Source organism: Equus quagga, chromosome 11 (assembly GCF_021613505.1).
Source record: "Equus quagga isolate Etosha38 chromosome 11, UCLA_HA_Equagga_1.0, whole genome shotgun sequence".
Classification (NCBI taxonomy): domain Eukaryota; kingdom Metazoa; phylum Chordata; class Mammalia; order Perissodactyla; family Equidae; genus Equus; species Equus quagga.
Window position 1 is genome coordinate 96012414 of NC_060277.1, and position 15626 is coordinate 96028039.

The following is a 15626-nucleotide window of genomic DNA, read 5'->3' on the forward strand; positions in this document are numbered from 1 at the left end:
GTGAACCCCAGCCCGCCACAGCAGAGCGTGCGACCTTAACTGCACTGCCACCAGCCCGCCCTTGCAACTGTTTTTTAATGAGAATACTTTAGTGTTTCATCATTGTGCATCATCTTTCCTTTGGTTTCTGACAAATATTCTTTATCGCATTAAGAAAATTCCTTATTTTTTATCTAGAATGGACACCAAATTTTGTCATTTAACAAAAATATGGTTTTTCTTCTTCAACTTACTAATTTAATGAACTACACAAATAGCATTCCTAATGTTGAGCCATCCTGGCATTCCTGGAATATAAACCATGCTTTGAACACTAAGCAGGATGCAAAAATCCTAACCATTTTCTTTACTTACACTGTGTTTTTCAGATTTTGTTCTTAGGATTATTCCAGTCTCATAAAATAAGCTGGAAACATCTCTTTTTTTCCATACACTTTGGAAGAGCTTAAATGATAAGGAAACAATCTGTACCACAAAAGTTTGTTAAAACAAAATTTATAAACCTTCGGGCCCATTGACTTTTTTGGTGAAACAGGGAGTGTAAATTTTTTAAAAGTCTGCCTCAATATATCTTTATTGTTATTGATCTACTTAATTTTCTTCTTTTTAATATATTTTAATAATTTGCATTTTATTGCATTATAAATTTATTTGATTTTCCATTTCTTCTAGGCTACAACTTCCTCTAAAGTAGAGGGTCATAATAACTAGCACATAGTAGGATACACACATACATACACACATAATAGATTATATGCTCTAGATATAGATAGATATGTCTATCATACATCAACATAAGTGATGAGACCAGGAGCACAGAACTGCTCCCGCAATGGGCTAGTTAGTGTCACATTATCTCTATTCCCTACATTGACTGTATCTCTAGCTCTAGTGAGGATATTCTCAAACTTAGCCACAAAAGAGAAATACACATGAACCTGAATGATTCAATCCCGAACCAGCTCCCAGGTGGCTCCCAGGAGTAGTACGTTACCATATCCTTCTGGTGCAAATACAAACTGTTACAGCCTTTGCAGAAAGAAATCCAAAACTATCTATAATATAAAATATATACACCCTTTGACCTAGCAATTCCATGCCTGGAAACCTATCATAAAGAAATCAAAGCACAAATACATAAAGATAAATAGGGAGGTAATGCAGTAGTATTTATAATGGAGGGGAAAAAACCCAGAATGAAGTGAATGTCTATCAAAGGCGGGATAATTGAATAAATTACAGCAGATCTACACCACAGAATATTATGCAGTAAATAAAGAAAATGAGTTAGCTTTACACTACTTGACTTAGAAGGATTTACATGATATAATATTAAACGAAAAAAAGCAAGATACAGAGAAGTAACCCCATTTAAATAATGTGTGTGTGTGTGTGGCCAGCCTGGTGGCATAGTGGTTAAGTCCACGTGCTCCACTCTGGCAGCCCAGAGTTTGCAGGTTCAGATCCTGGGCGCGGACCTAGCACTGCTTGTGAAGCCATGCTGTGGCAGCATCCCACATAAAATAGAGGAAGATTGGCACAGATGTTACCTCAGCAATAATCTTCCTCAAACAAAAAGAGGAAGATTGGCAACAGATGTTAGCTCAGGGTGAACCCTCGCGCACACACACACAACAATAATAATAATAATATGTGTGTGTGTCTATTTTCCACAGTTTATATGAGCCTGGACTGGAGAAATGTATGAAAGGATATATACCAGACTATTAATTTGGTTTCTTGGGAAGAGACAATAAAGAGAGGGATTGAGCAACATTTCAGATTTTTTTTAAAACTTTATTCCTTCTACTTTTCTGTAATGTTTTTGTTTTGTTTTGTTTTGTTTAAAGATTGGCACCTGAGCTAACATCTGTTGCCAATCTTTTTTTTTCTTCTTCTTCTCCCCAAAGCTCCCCCAGTACATAGTTGCTTTCTGGTTGTAGGCCTCCTGGTTGTGCTATGTGGGACGCCACCTCAGCATGGCTTGAACAGTGGTGCCATGTCTGCACCCAGGATCCAAACTGGCGAAAGCCTGGGCTGCTGAAGCGGAGCACACGAACTTATAACCACTTGGCCACAGGGCTGGCCCCAATAATGTGTTAATTAAAGTAAAAAAAAAGTGAAGGCATTACATACTCAGGAAAAAAATTAAGTTATTTTTATTGTATAAAATAAAAAACCCCAAAACACCCACTTCTGTCCTGGCGGTCAGTGTACGTCCTAGCGACTGTAAAGAGCAAGCGCATCTTTGCACACAAGAAGGAAAGCTCATCCCCAACAGCACTGTGCTTCTTCCCAGGTCTCACCTGGGCTGCAGTGGCTGCAGTCTGGAGGAGGCGGGACTCTTCCCACAGGCATCGGGCCACAATTCGGGCAATCTCCATTGGCTTCTCGAGATACCTGCTCTGTAAGTAGGAGAGAAAGAGAATGAAAAGCTGCAGTACACTACGGAAACGTGGACCAAACTCTGCTAACTTCCTCATAAACTGAGGAAAGCATTACATTTACTACACAAAACAACAGAAGGAAGGCCTCAGAGTCTGGCTGCAATCGGTGGGAGACAAAGGGAAGAAGAGAAGAAAGGCAGTCATGATGAGCTGTACTTCTGGGAGAGAAGGCACGGCAGTCTGAGTCTCTGGATGATACGTTATCCTGGTCTTATAGGGAAGTCACCAGCTTTGTCAAGGGGCATCCAATTATGGTCAAACCTTTAACATTTAAGAATAAGAGTCTTCTTCCTATGAGGGGACCTAGTTATAATCATGTTATTAACATGCTAACATAATGATTAACATAACAATCATGTTCTTACTTCAACTCACCAAAGAAGTGAATCTCAGGTAATGATGCTCACGGTGAGTACACAGAGATTTGAGAAAAGGCTAATTATTTCTCCTTTGAGAATTACCAAATAAATTCTCATCACCCAAATGAGAAAAGAAATACTTCCAGGAAAGAAAGCTAAAACTCTAGTCTGCAGGTTCAGTTTCTCCTCCACTCAGTTTCTCATCCCACCTGAAGGAACTGCTTGATTCTTCGCAGATTGTGCTGATAGAGGACATTTGACTCTTGGAGGAAGCGGCTGTACTGCTGGTCAATCTCACCCAAGAGATTATGAAACACCAAAGTGGCATGTGATTCTTTGCTGGCCGCATACGCCCTAGGAAAAGGAAGACAGACAAAGAATGATTCTGAAACCCATACACACACACGCAGAGAAATCACCACCAAGAAGGAGGCAAGGCAAACCCAATGCTTTAACCTAGTCATCCTTCTAGAGTCATCGTGCTCAGCAACAATAAATATCATCAGTTTAATAGTTATTATCAATTATTCCAGATATTATTAGCCACTGTCATAGTCTATACTTATAAAATAATTTGAGTGAAATGGACAAATATGCTGTTTTGCTTTAAATTCTCAGTCAACTCTATGGTCAGATTATTAGTAGCCAATAAGCAATCCCAGGCTAGGATGGCCTATCTCCAATATCTCTGAATCATTTCCCTGGCTCACCAAATTCTGGCAAAACTAGGTCACAGGCCTGAATTAAACCAAAATTAATAGGTGGATCTGAATACATTAAAGTGAAGCAAGTATTTGTTGGAATTCTGTGTCATTATCTCCTCTATGAACGAGCCTATTTCTCTTATTCTGTGTCTCTTTCCTTTAATTAAAGGGGAATCAGAAGTATGGACCCAAACTTCTACCCATGACAGAATTCTCATTCAGACAAAAAATATTTGTAGCACATCCCTGAAGTGTCAAAACACACAGAGGATCTCACCAAGGAAATGAAATCCAAATCAGCATTGAAAACATCTACCACCAAGAAGGCATTTCCTTTTTTTTTTTTTTTGAGGAAGATCAGCCCTGAGCTAGCTACTGCCAGTCCTCCTCTTTTTGCTGAGGAAGCCTGGCCCTGAGCTAACATCCGTGCTCGTCTTCCTCTGCTTTATATGTGGGGACGCCTACCACAGCATGGCGTGCCAAGCCGTGCCATGTCCTCACCCAGGATCCAAACCGGCGAACCCTAGGCTGCCAAAGCAGAACATGCACACTTAACTACTAGCGCCACTGGGCTGGCCCTCAAGCAGGCATTTCAATGTGACAAAAGACAGCTGCACTCCTAATATAGAAAATGTTTATACAAGACTAAGAGTAGCTCTTTATCTCCTGATCTCTTTTACCCCATCACCGGTACCCATAAGTTTTTTGATGAAATAGTTAGCAAAGAGTTAAGCTAAGGCAGATCATGTCTCTTGACTTAAACCAAAACCTAACAATTTGTCGAGTTTCTCAGAAAGGACTTACCAATCTTGACTCTCAATCCAAGGGGCCAGAAATTGCCGCAGCTCCATCGGGAAGCTGTCACTGTACAGCTGATGGAGCTGCTCCAGGTACCGGGTGTCGAGCTGCTGCAGCTGATTCCATTGGGCCATCCTGCCGGAATCAGGGGTCCCAACTGTAAAGCAAAGTGTTTACAGGGTCACTACAAGCCCTGGTATGGGTAAACAATCTAGAAATACCCCATCTACCCAACACAGGCATCAGATGTGTGATCAGGGATAAAGATGCTTTGGAAAGGATCCAGTATGTTTTTTTCCAGTTTAGAACAATACATACACATTCACAAAATCTACCTCTGGAATCACATCACAGCTTCTTCTAAACTGGGATGACAACGCAGGCAAGATGACAAGTTCTAGAATCCATTATCAACCAGAGGTATGTGAAGAGGAAAAATGACTTAACTTCCAGATTTCCATGTCCTCATCTATAAAGCAGAGATCATAAGTGCCACCCCTCAAGGCTGCTGAGATGGTATTTCTAAAGCACCCAACTCACTGCCTAGCACACAACAGATGATCAACGGATGTCAGCTTCTTTCTTTCTACCCTACACCCCTTGTAGGTGAACTTGGATGTACATACAGTAAACCTGAACTAAAAGCAAAACATGAGATGTGGATGTTCAGGGAGAACAGACAGCGAATTCCAAGACTACAGATTTAAAAGTACAAGCAAGGATCTGCCTGGGATTCTCCTACTCAGTGAAAAGTAATTTTGTCTTTTAAATTTCTCAGTCTGGGATGAGAAAGAAGAGAAGGTAAACACCAAGCACAGAAGTTGTCCCCAAGTTCATGAACACCCCAGAGAAGTGCTCAGGTCTGAGAAACCAACCTGGCTAATCATCTTTAGTCCTCTTTCTGAATAGCTTGGGTCATGAAAATATCAATACAGACCAAGGAGTCTTAAGAAGTTGTAAAAATAACTACGAGTAATAGCCAAAGACTAAGATATGTACAGATCAAAGTATACTGAGATGGTTCTTTTTTTTTTAAATATTTATTTTTCCTTTTTCTCCCCAAAGCTCCCCAAAACTGAGGAAGACTGGCTCTGAGCTAACACCCGTGCTTATCTGCCTCTACTTTATATTGTGGGTCCTTCTAGTTGTGGTATGTGGGACGCCGCCTCAGCATGGCTTGATGAGCAATGCCATGTGCGCACCCAGGATCCGAACCGGTGAAACCCTGGGCCGCCGAAGCAGAGCGTGCGAACTTAACCACTCGGCCACGGGGCTGGCCCACTGAGATGGTTCTTTGGGATAGTGAGAACATTTCATGAAAGTTTGAATACACACAAACATATAGACTTAACTAGAGTTCTTGATTTATTTCTCAAAGAAGGCATGAAGAAGCACTTAATTACTGGCCCTTTGACAAAAATGGCTCAGCAAACTGGTGACAAAACCAACAGGTGTTCTACTCTCAAAGCAGCAAGTTTAATGGTGGCTAAGTGGTTCAGGATCAGGTTTTGTTACAGAACCTGAGAGGGCTGTGCTACAGCTGTCCCTCCCTCTTTTGGGGGAACAGACACAGAATACCCCCCTTGCTACTACAAAGATGGCATCAATTGGTCGGGCTCACAAGCACATATTCAGGAAAGCACAGGTAGTACCTTCCCAGCAGTCTGTTACATTGAATAATTAACAATCCAAGGCAGCATTATCCATTAGAAATGTAATGCAAGCCACACACGTAATCCTAAATTTTCCAGTAGCCATATTAAAAAAGAAAAAAATACAGGTAAAATTAATTTTAATTATAAATTTCACGTAACCCAATATATCCAAAATGTTACCATCTCAACATGAAATCATACAAAAATTGTTAATGTGGGGCCAGCCCGGTGGCGCAGTGGTTAAGTTCACACGCTCTGCTTCTCAGCGGCCCAGGGTTCACCAGTTCGGATCCTGGGTGTGGATATGGCACTGCTTGGCACACCATGCTGTGGTAGGCATCCCACATATAAAGTAGAGGAAGATGGGCACGGATGTTAGCTCAGGGCCAGGCTTCCTCAGCAAAAAGAGGAGGACTGGCAGTAGCTAGCTCAGGGCTGATCTTCCTCAAAAAAAAAAAAAAAAAAAAAAAAATTGTTAATGAGATGCTTTCCATTCTTCTTTTAGTACTAAGTTTTCTAAATCTGGTGTGTACTTTACACTTATAGCACAGATCTAAGGTATTTTCCCTCCTCAGGTAGCAAAGGCTTAAATTCCACTGGTAGAAAAGTTCAGTAAAGCAAAGAAATGAGATTGCCAGAATGAGGTATTTGCCCCATTATATGGAAGATCATGTTAATTTCCAATAACATTAGAGGAGGATAAGTAAGTTTCCTGGGTGCTTGGGATTTTTCTTTTTTTTTTTTTAACACTGCCTTCCTTCCTCTTAGGTACCTCCCAAACATTTCCAGCTACGATTTCTTTGTAGTTACCTGCCTCCTCCCCATCTCCCACCCCAAGACCAACCTGCCACACAACCAAGGCTGCTTGGGCAATGGTACAGGTACATTTTATTTTTTTTATTATTATTAATTTTTTTGAGGATTAGCCCTGAGCTAACATCCATGCCCATCTTCCTCTACTTTATATGTGGGACGCCTGCCGCAGCATGGCTCTTTGCCAAGCAGCGCCATGTCTGCACCCGGGATCCGAACCAGTGAACCCCGGGCCGCCGAAGAGGAATTTGAAAACTTAACCGCTGCACCACTGGGCCCCAAACAGGTACATTTTAAACACTGGCTGGAATGAAAGCAATAGCTGAAGCGTGTGCTACAAGCTGGAGCATTGTAACCATGGCATGTATTATCCTCAATAAGAAATTAAAGGCCATTAGAACTCTGACAACATTCGCATTAAGGCCAAGTTAAAATCTCCCTCATAGGCTAAAAGCATCAGTCAGGATCTCAGGACCTGATGCATATAGAAATCTCTACAGTATGTCAATTTATATAGCTTCTACTGCTTGTGAATGTACTGAAACTCTAGACCTACCATACCATATTGAAACATGGCAGCCACTAGCCACACGGGGCTATTGCGCTGGAAATGTGGCTGGTTCAAACTGAGATATGCTGTAAGTGTAAAATATACACTGGATTTTGAAGACTTAGTACTAAAAAGAAGTAAAATATCTCATTAATATTGAAATAATAACATTTTAGATATATTGGGTTAAATAAAATACATTTTCAAAATTAGTTTCACTCATTTCTTTTTACTTTTAATGTGGCTACCAGAAACTTTAACGTTACATATGGACTTGCATTCTATTTTCATTGGACACTACCGCTATAGACTATGTAACCAAAAAGCTATGGTTCTTCTAATCAAGGATTCAAAGAAAAAGACACCCACTTTTCATAATAAACTCCAGTGCTATAAATTAATAAAAAATAGACTAATTATTTAATTGCTCATCTTACTGTAAGATACAAATGTAGAGCCATCACAGTCTTCTCCCTGAAGTTCCAAGTTAAAGCCATAAAGCAGCAACACACTAGACTCGGTGCTCAATTATAGGTTAACGCTGGGGTCATACATGAATATTTGTATTTTCAAATTAATGTACCATTAAAAATTACAAGTTGTTGGAAATTTTCCAATTCACTTCTAGTCTATAACTCACAAGGTGTTTTGTTGTTGTTGTTGTTTTGGTTTTAAATTGGGGTTTTAGTTAGTTTTAATAAGTAGTACAATAATTGTGCTATTTCTTAAACCAGAAACCAAATAGTGATCTCCTTACCCGCTGCTTAGCGTCAAACCATATCCAACTAACAGGAGTCACAGGGCAATCAGGCCGGCTCTTCATAAGAACTGCATATCCTTAAGAGAGCCCCAGCCAAACTGTTTAGGGAAACCATTGTCAACTAGCTCTGTGGTAAGTGTTTCACTGGAAAAACATTTTAGAAGAGCCCACTTTATTTCACAATCTCAATTCTGGTTTTTCAAATTACAAATTAATGTGAAGAATTCCACTATGTTCCAAGTAAAGTATTTCTTATCTACAGAATAATTCTAAGGCTGCGACTCAACAGCCACTTTCACTGACCTCCAGAACACAGAAAGTGATTTGCGCAACAGTTTGAGTGCTGCGTACCATTCTGGCCCTCAACTCTGCACAGGAGAGAAGTCAGTTCATCCCACACAGCGGTGGGCTTAGGGCAGAACTCAGACCTTAATTCTCTCAAGGTGTTTACTACGTTTATGTTAGCAGATAGTGAATGAAAGGTAAGTATGATCCTGGTTTCTACAACTGAAGAGAAAAGAAAAATAAAAATGAAACAGCAACTCACCAAAGATTTTCTGGACTTTTCAAAACAGGAATTTCTCAACCCCTTGGGGATAATTTACCAACAACAAGTCATAAAGCAAACAACTATTGTCTGATGGGGAACTTATTACTGTAAAGATCACTAAAAAAGGTTGTTCAAAGTCACAGTTCTCATTTGTATACTTCAATCTAAAGAAACCAAGGGATGCTGAGAAACCCAAGTGAGGACCACTTATAGTGACCACTTACTCATTCCATCATTTCATAGAACTTCTTTTTAAATTAAGACGTATTTCACATCCTTGTACCAGTGGAGTTACGATAGGGGTGAGGGAGTGAAGGGCGAAAGTGAGGAGCGGGAAGAAAACCAGGTGCAAACAATAATCCAGAACAGAAAGTGATCTAAAGATACTTTCTGTTCCACTTTGCAAGGTGTCATAAGACTTTTCTTTGGGTGGCAGCCATAATCTATATTAGAAATACCTATGTTTTAAACAGAGCATACTTGTATTTTATCTGTTGCCCACATTAAAAGCTCCTCTTTGCTGTCAGGAAAGGTCCAGCAACTAAGGCCAATCAAACTAGAAAGTAACATAGAAATACATTTGCGCTAACTTCTATAGAAACCAGTTCTTTTAAGAAGACACTTTAAAAAGATTATAAAAGTAACAATGTTCACTGTGGAAAACTTGGGGGGGAACCTCAAAAGATAAAATCACCCATATCCTACCATCCCACTCTCTAGCAAACACTTGACATATTGGTGTAATTCCTTTTAATCTATCTCAAGTGTATATATATATGTTTTATTACTTTGTAAAAGTTGGCATCATAGTATTTTTACAGCTTTGTATTCTCTTTTAAAAATTTATTATATAGTAAACATTTTTCTATACAAAGAGATTTTTGTTTAAAGCCCGAAAAGCAACTATTTGGTTTCTAGTAGCACTTTCAATATAATCCTGCTAATCCCATTGAGGGCCATAGAATTTATTTTTTTATATTTACAAGCTCCAATTTATTTGTGCCCACCATACCACATTTCAGAAATAATATGAGGTAGCTGCAAACTCCTTAAAGTAAATTAGGGAAGTGAGAAAATGAGAAAAAGTAAAAGTCAATAAATGGTAGACAAAGACTCTCAACCTTCATGAAATTTTCACTGTAGGATAAATGTGTATGAAGAGCAGGGAAGTCACATTTGACTATTACAGCTTTAACTATTTAACCAGTGATAATTTAACCATTCATAATTACTCTAGACATTAAGACTTTGGAATTTCAAATTTAAAAAAGGTAATTCAAAATAAGTACACTTGTATCATAAACATATAACTGCATTGCTTACAAACCCAAATAGTACCCTTATAAGGTTCAAGACCAGATGTTTGCCTTCTCAATAAGTCTATATATAAATCTAGTTTTGATTTCGTAAAAAGACAAAAAATTAACACTTGAGTGCCCAAACTATACTTATTGTAATATTCAAATATACTCAATTACAAATAATAGGATTTTCTTTAAAGTCAGAAACCAACTCTTCCTCGCAAAAATGGACATTGAGATATAAGAGAATTTGAATTACAGTTCCCTACTAAGGTGGCAAAATTGAATATATGAAAGAAGTACTAAATTACTGGGGCCTAGAGCTCAGAGAAATGAGGGAAAGAACAGATTTTAATGACACTCTGGAGTACTCTCAACCCAAAAAACTCTACTATCCCTCATTCTTCTGATCTCACTTTAATTCTTCTTGGAAGAGTTCAAGACTCTTGAGCCAAGCACATTATTTTTTCCATTCCAAATCCTAACATGCATATAAGGTCTTATCACGAGCACTACCTTTGTATAGTTATCTAATTTATATCCAGAAATATAGAGAACAAAATGTGTCAGATTTACAGTAAACTTTAAGAGGTGGAGACTACCAGGAATATGAACAGCAAAAATGAAAGAAAACCTAGTGCTCTGATCCATGAAGGGCAATCAGGATTTTTAGAAAAGAACTACCCCAAATCTAGTGCTCAACCAGCTATCTTTGAGAAAAAGATTCTGAAAACTATAAATTACCAAGACCTCTTACTATTTCAAATCTAATAATGTTAAGGAATTAAACAAACACACTGATGCTTTCTCTATACCTGATTTGGGACAGGCACCATATTTGAAGTATTTCAGATTAAAGGAGCAAGAACCAACAAACATAATTCCCTCTAAATTGAAAGTAACACAACCAGACATGTTTTGTCAATTACTGATTGCGCAGTTTATGGTTAAAGCCGCCTGAGAACAGGTCTGACTCTAGATAAAAACCACAAAACTGACCAAATTTGTGCGTCACACAGCCTCCCACTTTGTGATACTTCCACTCTCTCAACCAGACACACTCCTCTGAAGCAGGGTGGTGTGAGGCCAAGGACACAAGAGAGTTTACACTGGATGGGCCTGGGTGCAAACCCTGCCTGTCATTTATCAGCTATTTGTTTGGAGGACACTACTTGACTACTGAACAGGGTTCTTCTTCAGTAATATGGGGAAGTATTCCTCTTTTGAAGCATTGTTGTAAAAGTTAAAAAAATAATGGGTGTACAGCATCCGTCCCATACGGCACAGGGTATGCCTTACTGCTGTAATGCTCCTCCCCCTCCCCAACACCAGGCAACTCTTTCATCAACATTTCTTATCTAAATCCACTTCCTCAATGCCCTGGGAAACATAGATTAATTCATCAGATTAGTCATGTTAAATGATAATGCCAGCTTTCCCTGCTATGTAAAATGCATGCATTTTAATGGGCCTTTGTATCATATCCCAAGGGAGGGAGTTAGTAATGCTGGGATTTGGTGTATGTGTGTACAGGGAGAAGAGGAGGACAGGAGGGTTGGGTGGTGCCCTGATCAAGTATCTCCATACATAGTTCACCTAAGGATAGCTCCAGGTCCTAGAAGGACTAAAAGTGAAAACACTAACTGATATCCAAAACAAAGAAAAGATGAAAAATAAGAACCTTGGTTTAAGAGCAGTCCAAATGATTATCACTAATGTTTATATAGCATTTACTGTGTGTCTGTTTTAAGCACTTGACATATATTTACTTACTCATTTCATCCTCACAACAACTCTACGAGATAGATACTATTTTTGTCCCTATTTAACAGAAGAAACTGAGGCATGGAATTTTAAGTGATTCACCCAAGATCATACAGGTAATAAAGGCATGGTGCTGGAATCAATCCCAATAGCCTGTTTTCAGAATTCCTGCTCTTAACCACTATGCTAGAATGGGAGATTTTACTGATTTTTAAGTAACCCATGAGTCAACCATGATCCCAAGCCAATGTGATCTTACGGTACTTTAACAGACATATATAGTGTTGGAATTAAAGGATCTATTAGTCCTGCTGTAACTGGCCTACATCTAGAATGGTATTCTTATTGTACCACAATTTCAATGGTGCAATAAAACCCAAACACATTCAGGGTGGGGCAGTCAGGGTATGAGGAGTCCAAGAAGTTGAACGTTTTGCCCAGTAAGAAGACTTGAAGAACAGGAAGTGGGGTTAGGAGAGAAGAAGATAAATTACAGAAGAGTGGCTCTTCAGATAGCTGGAGATCTGGACATGAAAGGGGAAATCACTCCAGAACCAGAATCTGTTTCCCCACAACATCTATTCCCGAATTCTGCCCTCTGGAGTAATTCCCTCTGTATGCAGAGGTTCCCCACCCTGGCCGCGGATTAGAACCACAAGGGCAGATATTTAAAAATAAATAAACAAACAGAGATAAACAGAGATACTTGGCTCAGGGTGGGAACCAGGTTGTGATATTGAAAAGCTCCTAGGATGATGCTAATGTGCGGCCAGACTGAGAACCTCAGAATAAGAGCAGAGATCAGGGCTCAACTCTGAATGCACATCAGAATCACCTGAGGGGCTCTTAGATGCCAGATGCTGATTCTTACTCCAGATGTACTGAATATTAATCTCCAGAGATGGGGTCCAGGCAGCTGGAATGAAGCAGAACACTGTAGAGATGCATAAGGAGACTACAGCAGGAGATGAGGCTGGAGAAGGCTCTCATGTAAGCCATACTAAGAAATAGGAACTCTCATCCAAGGGCAATAAGGAGGTCTGAAAAGTTATGAGCAGACAAGTGACAAGTGACAATTTGATCTACATTTCAGAAAGATCCCTCAGGCTGCAATAATCAAGGTGAGAGACGGCAGTGGCCTGAACTTGGATAGCAGCGTCAGAAATGTTTTGAAGCTGACATCTTCCAGAGATATTAAAGAGGGAGATGTGACAGGGTTTGGTGACTTGCTGAAGGGCAAAAGAGGGGTAAGGGACAACCTCCCAGGTTCCTATTGCACTTGGTGCTCAAACAGAGGTTAAATGTTCACCCTGAGAAATGTCACAGGAGTAATTCCAGTATCGGTAGAACAACTGGGCCAGATGGCCTCTAAAGACTGTTCAGTCTATAAATTACAATCAGGCTCGATTCCCTCAAGACATTAAGGTTACTGCAATCCAAGAACAAATGCTGCAGTAATAGTAAATTGATATTTAACAAAAAAAGTCCAGGGTTACTAAAAAAGTCCAGGCTATTCCCCTACTTAAAACCCCAGTGATGACTTTGCATTGTTCTTAGGCTGAAAAACAAAATATGTAACATTAAGACAGAATAATGTGCTCAGAGCATGGGTCCTGGAGCCACAATCCCAGACTTGAATCTTGGCTCCACCACATAGATGGATGTGAGCTAGTGCCAGGTTACTAGCCCCTTTGTGCTTCTGTTTCCTCATCTGGAGATGAGGAAGAAGGGGGGAAATAGGACTTACCTCACAGGGTTGCTGTAAGAACTAAACGAGTTAACATACACAATCTTAGTGTTGTCAATGTAAGTAGTGTCAATGTGACTGACAGCGCGGCTAGCCCTGTCTTTCTTGCCTCAGTTGGCCTCAGCCTGCTGGCTGAAGTCCCGACACTCAGTCTGCTCTTCTTTCAGTTGCTCAAAAATACCAAGGCCTCCCACCACAGGTGGTCCACATGCCTTCCTTCTATCACCATCACCATCGCTTGGACCCGAGCACCATGACTCCATAGCTTGCACTCCGCTGGATTGCCAGCTCCATGAGGGCAGGAAAAGCCTTGGCTTTTGCTCACTAGTGTGTCCTCCCTCTCCCCTGCCAGGATCCAGTAGAGAGCTCAGCTCATAATGGGTGCTCAAAAAATATGTATGGAATGAATAAACCGCAGGTATGAACTACAACTACACTGAGTGAGCCAGATTCTCCCAGGCGAGGACACTGCATCCACGAAGACGAGTCTGAGGAGCAGACTACCTCTTTTCGGTTTTGCTGTTAGAAAAATTCAAGGATGATTCAGTGACCTTCCAACAAGAGTAAAGCAGCACTCCCCCAGCTCAAAAACATACGCTAACTTCTCACTGTCCAATTCAAAAACTTTACCCCTGGCTGAGGCTCCCCAACTCAGTCAATTTTGGCCACCTCCAGCTCCTCTCTCCAGCCTCAAGATAACTTTAAAAAATATCCTGTCTTTCATCAAGTCAACTTATCTCCCGTCACCCCTGCCCCCCAAAGACTTTGCTTCTTTCTCACAGATGTCCTTGCCTAAAACATTTTTCCCCTTGGTGGCATTATATGTCCCTTTCCTTCTCTGTTGGAGAGGCTTTCCCTAACCACCGCTCTGGTCCAATCACTGCTTTAACTCTGAATGCCCACAGCCCTTACATATGAGGCTGAGGTTTTTTCTTGTTTTGATTCCATCTCCTCCATTTCAGGAGGAGCTCTCTGCTGGCAACCCTCTTTGCATCCTTCTGATCTAGAGCTTCCAACCAGATCTTAGATTTAGGACATCAAACCAACATTTCCTTTACTCACATTTGCACACACACATAAATACCACCTCCACGGCAAAAGTTGCTACTCAATAGTTACTTATGGTCATAGTACTTAAAAGCATTAAAAGCACGGCACTAATATGGCAACTGCATCTAGGAAAACAAGATTAGCTCTACCCTGCGTGATTGGTTACCTAGAATTTGGAGGTTTTTCTGGAGAGAAGCAAAGCATTCTCCCAATGAGCTGTGAATGCTAAGGGACTCGCCCTCATAGGAATCAGAGGTGGGCTGCCAATTTTTTAAAACAGAAGGAGTACAGCCCTTGAGAAACAATTGTAGGTTGGGCAAGCAAATCATCACATCAAAATTTCCAGGCTTGAAGGCAACTGAAGGGAGGAGAAATTCCTGGAAAAAGCCTGTGGGTACGGTTATCCTTGGCCAAAGCCCAAATAAAAGAGTCATAAAAGTATCCCCCAATCTAGAATGCTATGTAAGTTACTAATATTCTTTTAAGTCAGGCAACTGAAACAAAGCAGAGAAAGGGAACTTAAATTTCAGAATCTCGATGTCACAGACCCACGATATACTCCACACTTATCGAAGAGAAAGAAGAACCTTTTCTCAAACTTATTCAGGTCACTTTCCTTATAAGAGATATTAAGGTAATCCTGGTCACATGCCATGCAGCTATGTATAATTGGGGCTAAGAATCCATATCCGTGGATCCTGTGTTGAACTCCTTCCTTCAAAGTAAATATGGTTTGGGCAGAACCTCAAATTCAAAGGGTACTTGTGGTGGTTGTAAAATGTGGCCCCAAATTCTTTGATACTCTTCCCATTGACAGAAGGGATCTTTGTTCCCTCCTCTTGAATCTGGCTAAGCCCGTGACTGCTCTCACCAACAGAGTATGAGGGAAGTGTTCATACGCAACTTCCAAGGCTATGTGCTTCCATATGATTCTCTTGGAAGGCTCATTCTCCAGAACCCAGCCAACATCCTGTGAGAAGCCCAAGAAAGAAGATGCCACGTGGAGGTATTTGGTCTACAGTCCCAGCTGAGATCAGCCTTTGACTCATCTCAGCCCAGGCTCAGCTATGTGAATGAAGCAGACTCCAGATGATGACTGCCCCCAGATGGTCAAGTCTTCCCAGATGA

The 15626-nt window shown here is 40.5% G+C and overlaps 1 protein-coding gene across 4 annotated transcripts in view; it reads right to left on the reverse strand.

Moving 5' to 3' along the window:
* STAT3 (signal transducer and activator of transcription 3) overlaps nucleotides 1-15626 on the reverse strand; it is a 61130-nt gene that overhangs the window by 23749 nt on the left and 21755 nt on the right. For all 4 annotated transcript variants that reach the window (XM_046674535.1, XM_046674533.1, XM_046674534.1 and 1 more), the window contains exons 2-4: nucleotides 4315-4465; nucleotides 3016-3160; nucleotides 2307-2405 (exon numbers count right to left, since the gene is read on the reverse strand). In XM_046674535.1, the coding sequence (XP_046530491.1) occupies nucleotides 2307-2405; nucleotides 3016-3160; nucleotides 4315-4442 (372 nt within the window). In that variant the 5' untranslated portion in view covers nucleotides 4443-4465. The remainder of the gene's footprint in view (nucleotides 1-2306; nucleotides 2406-3015; nucleotides 3161-4314; nucleotides 4466-15626) is intronic.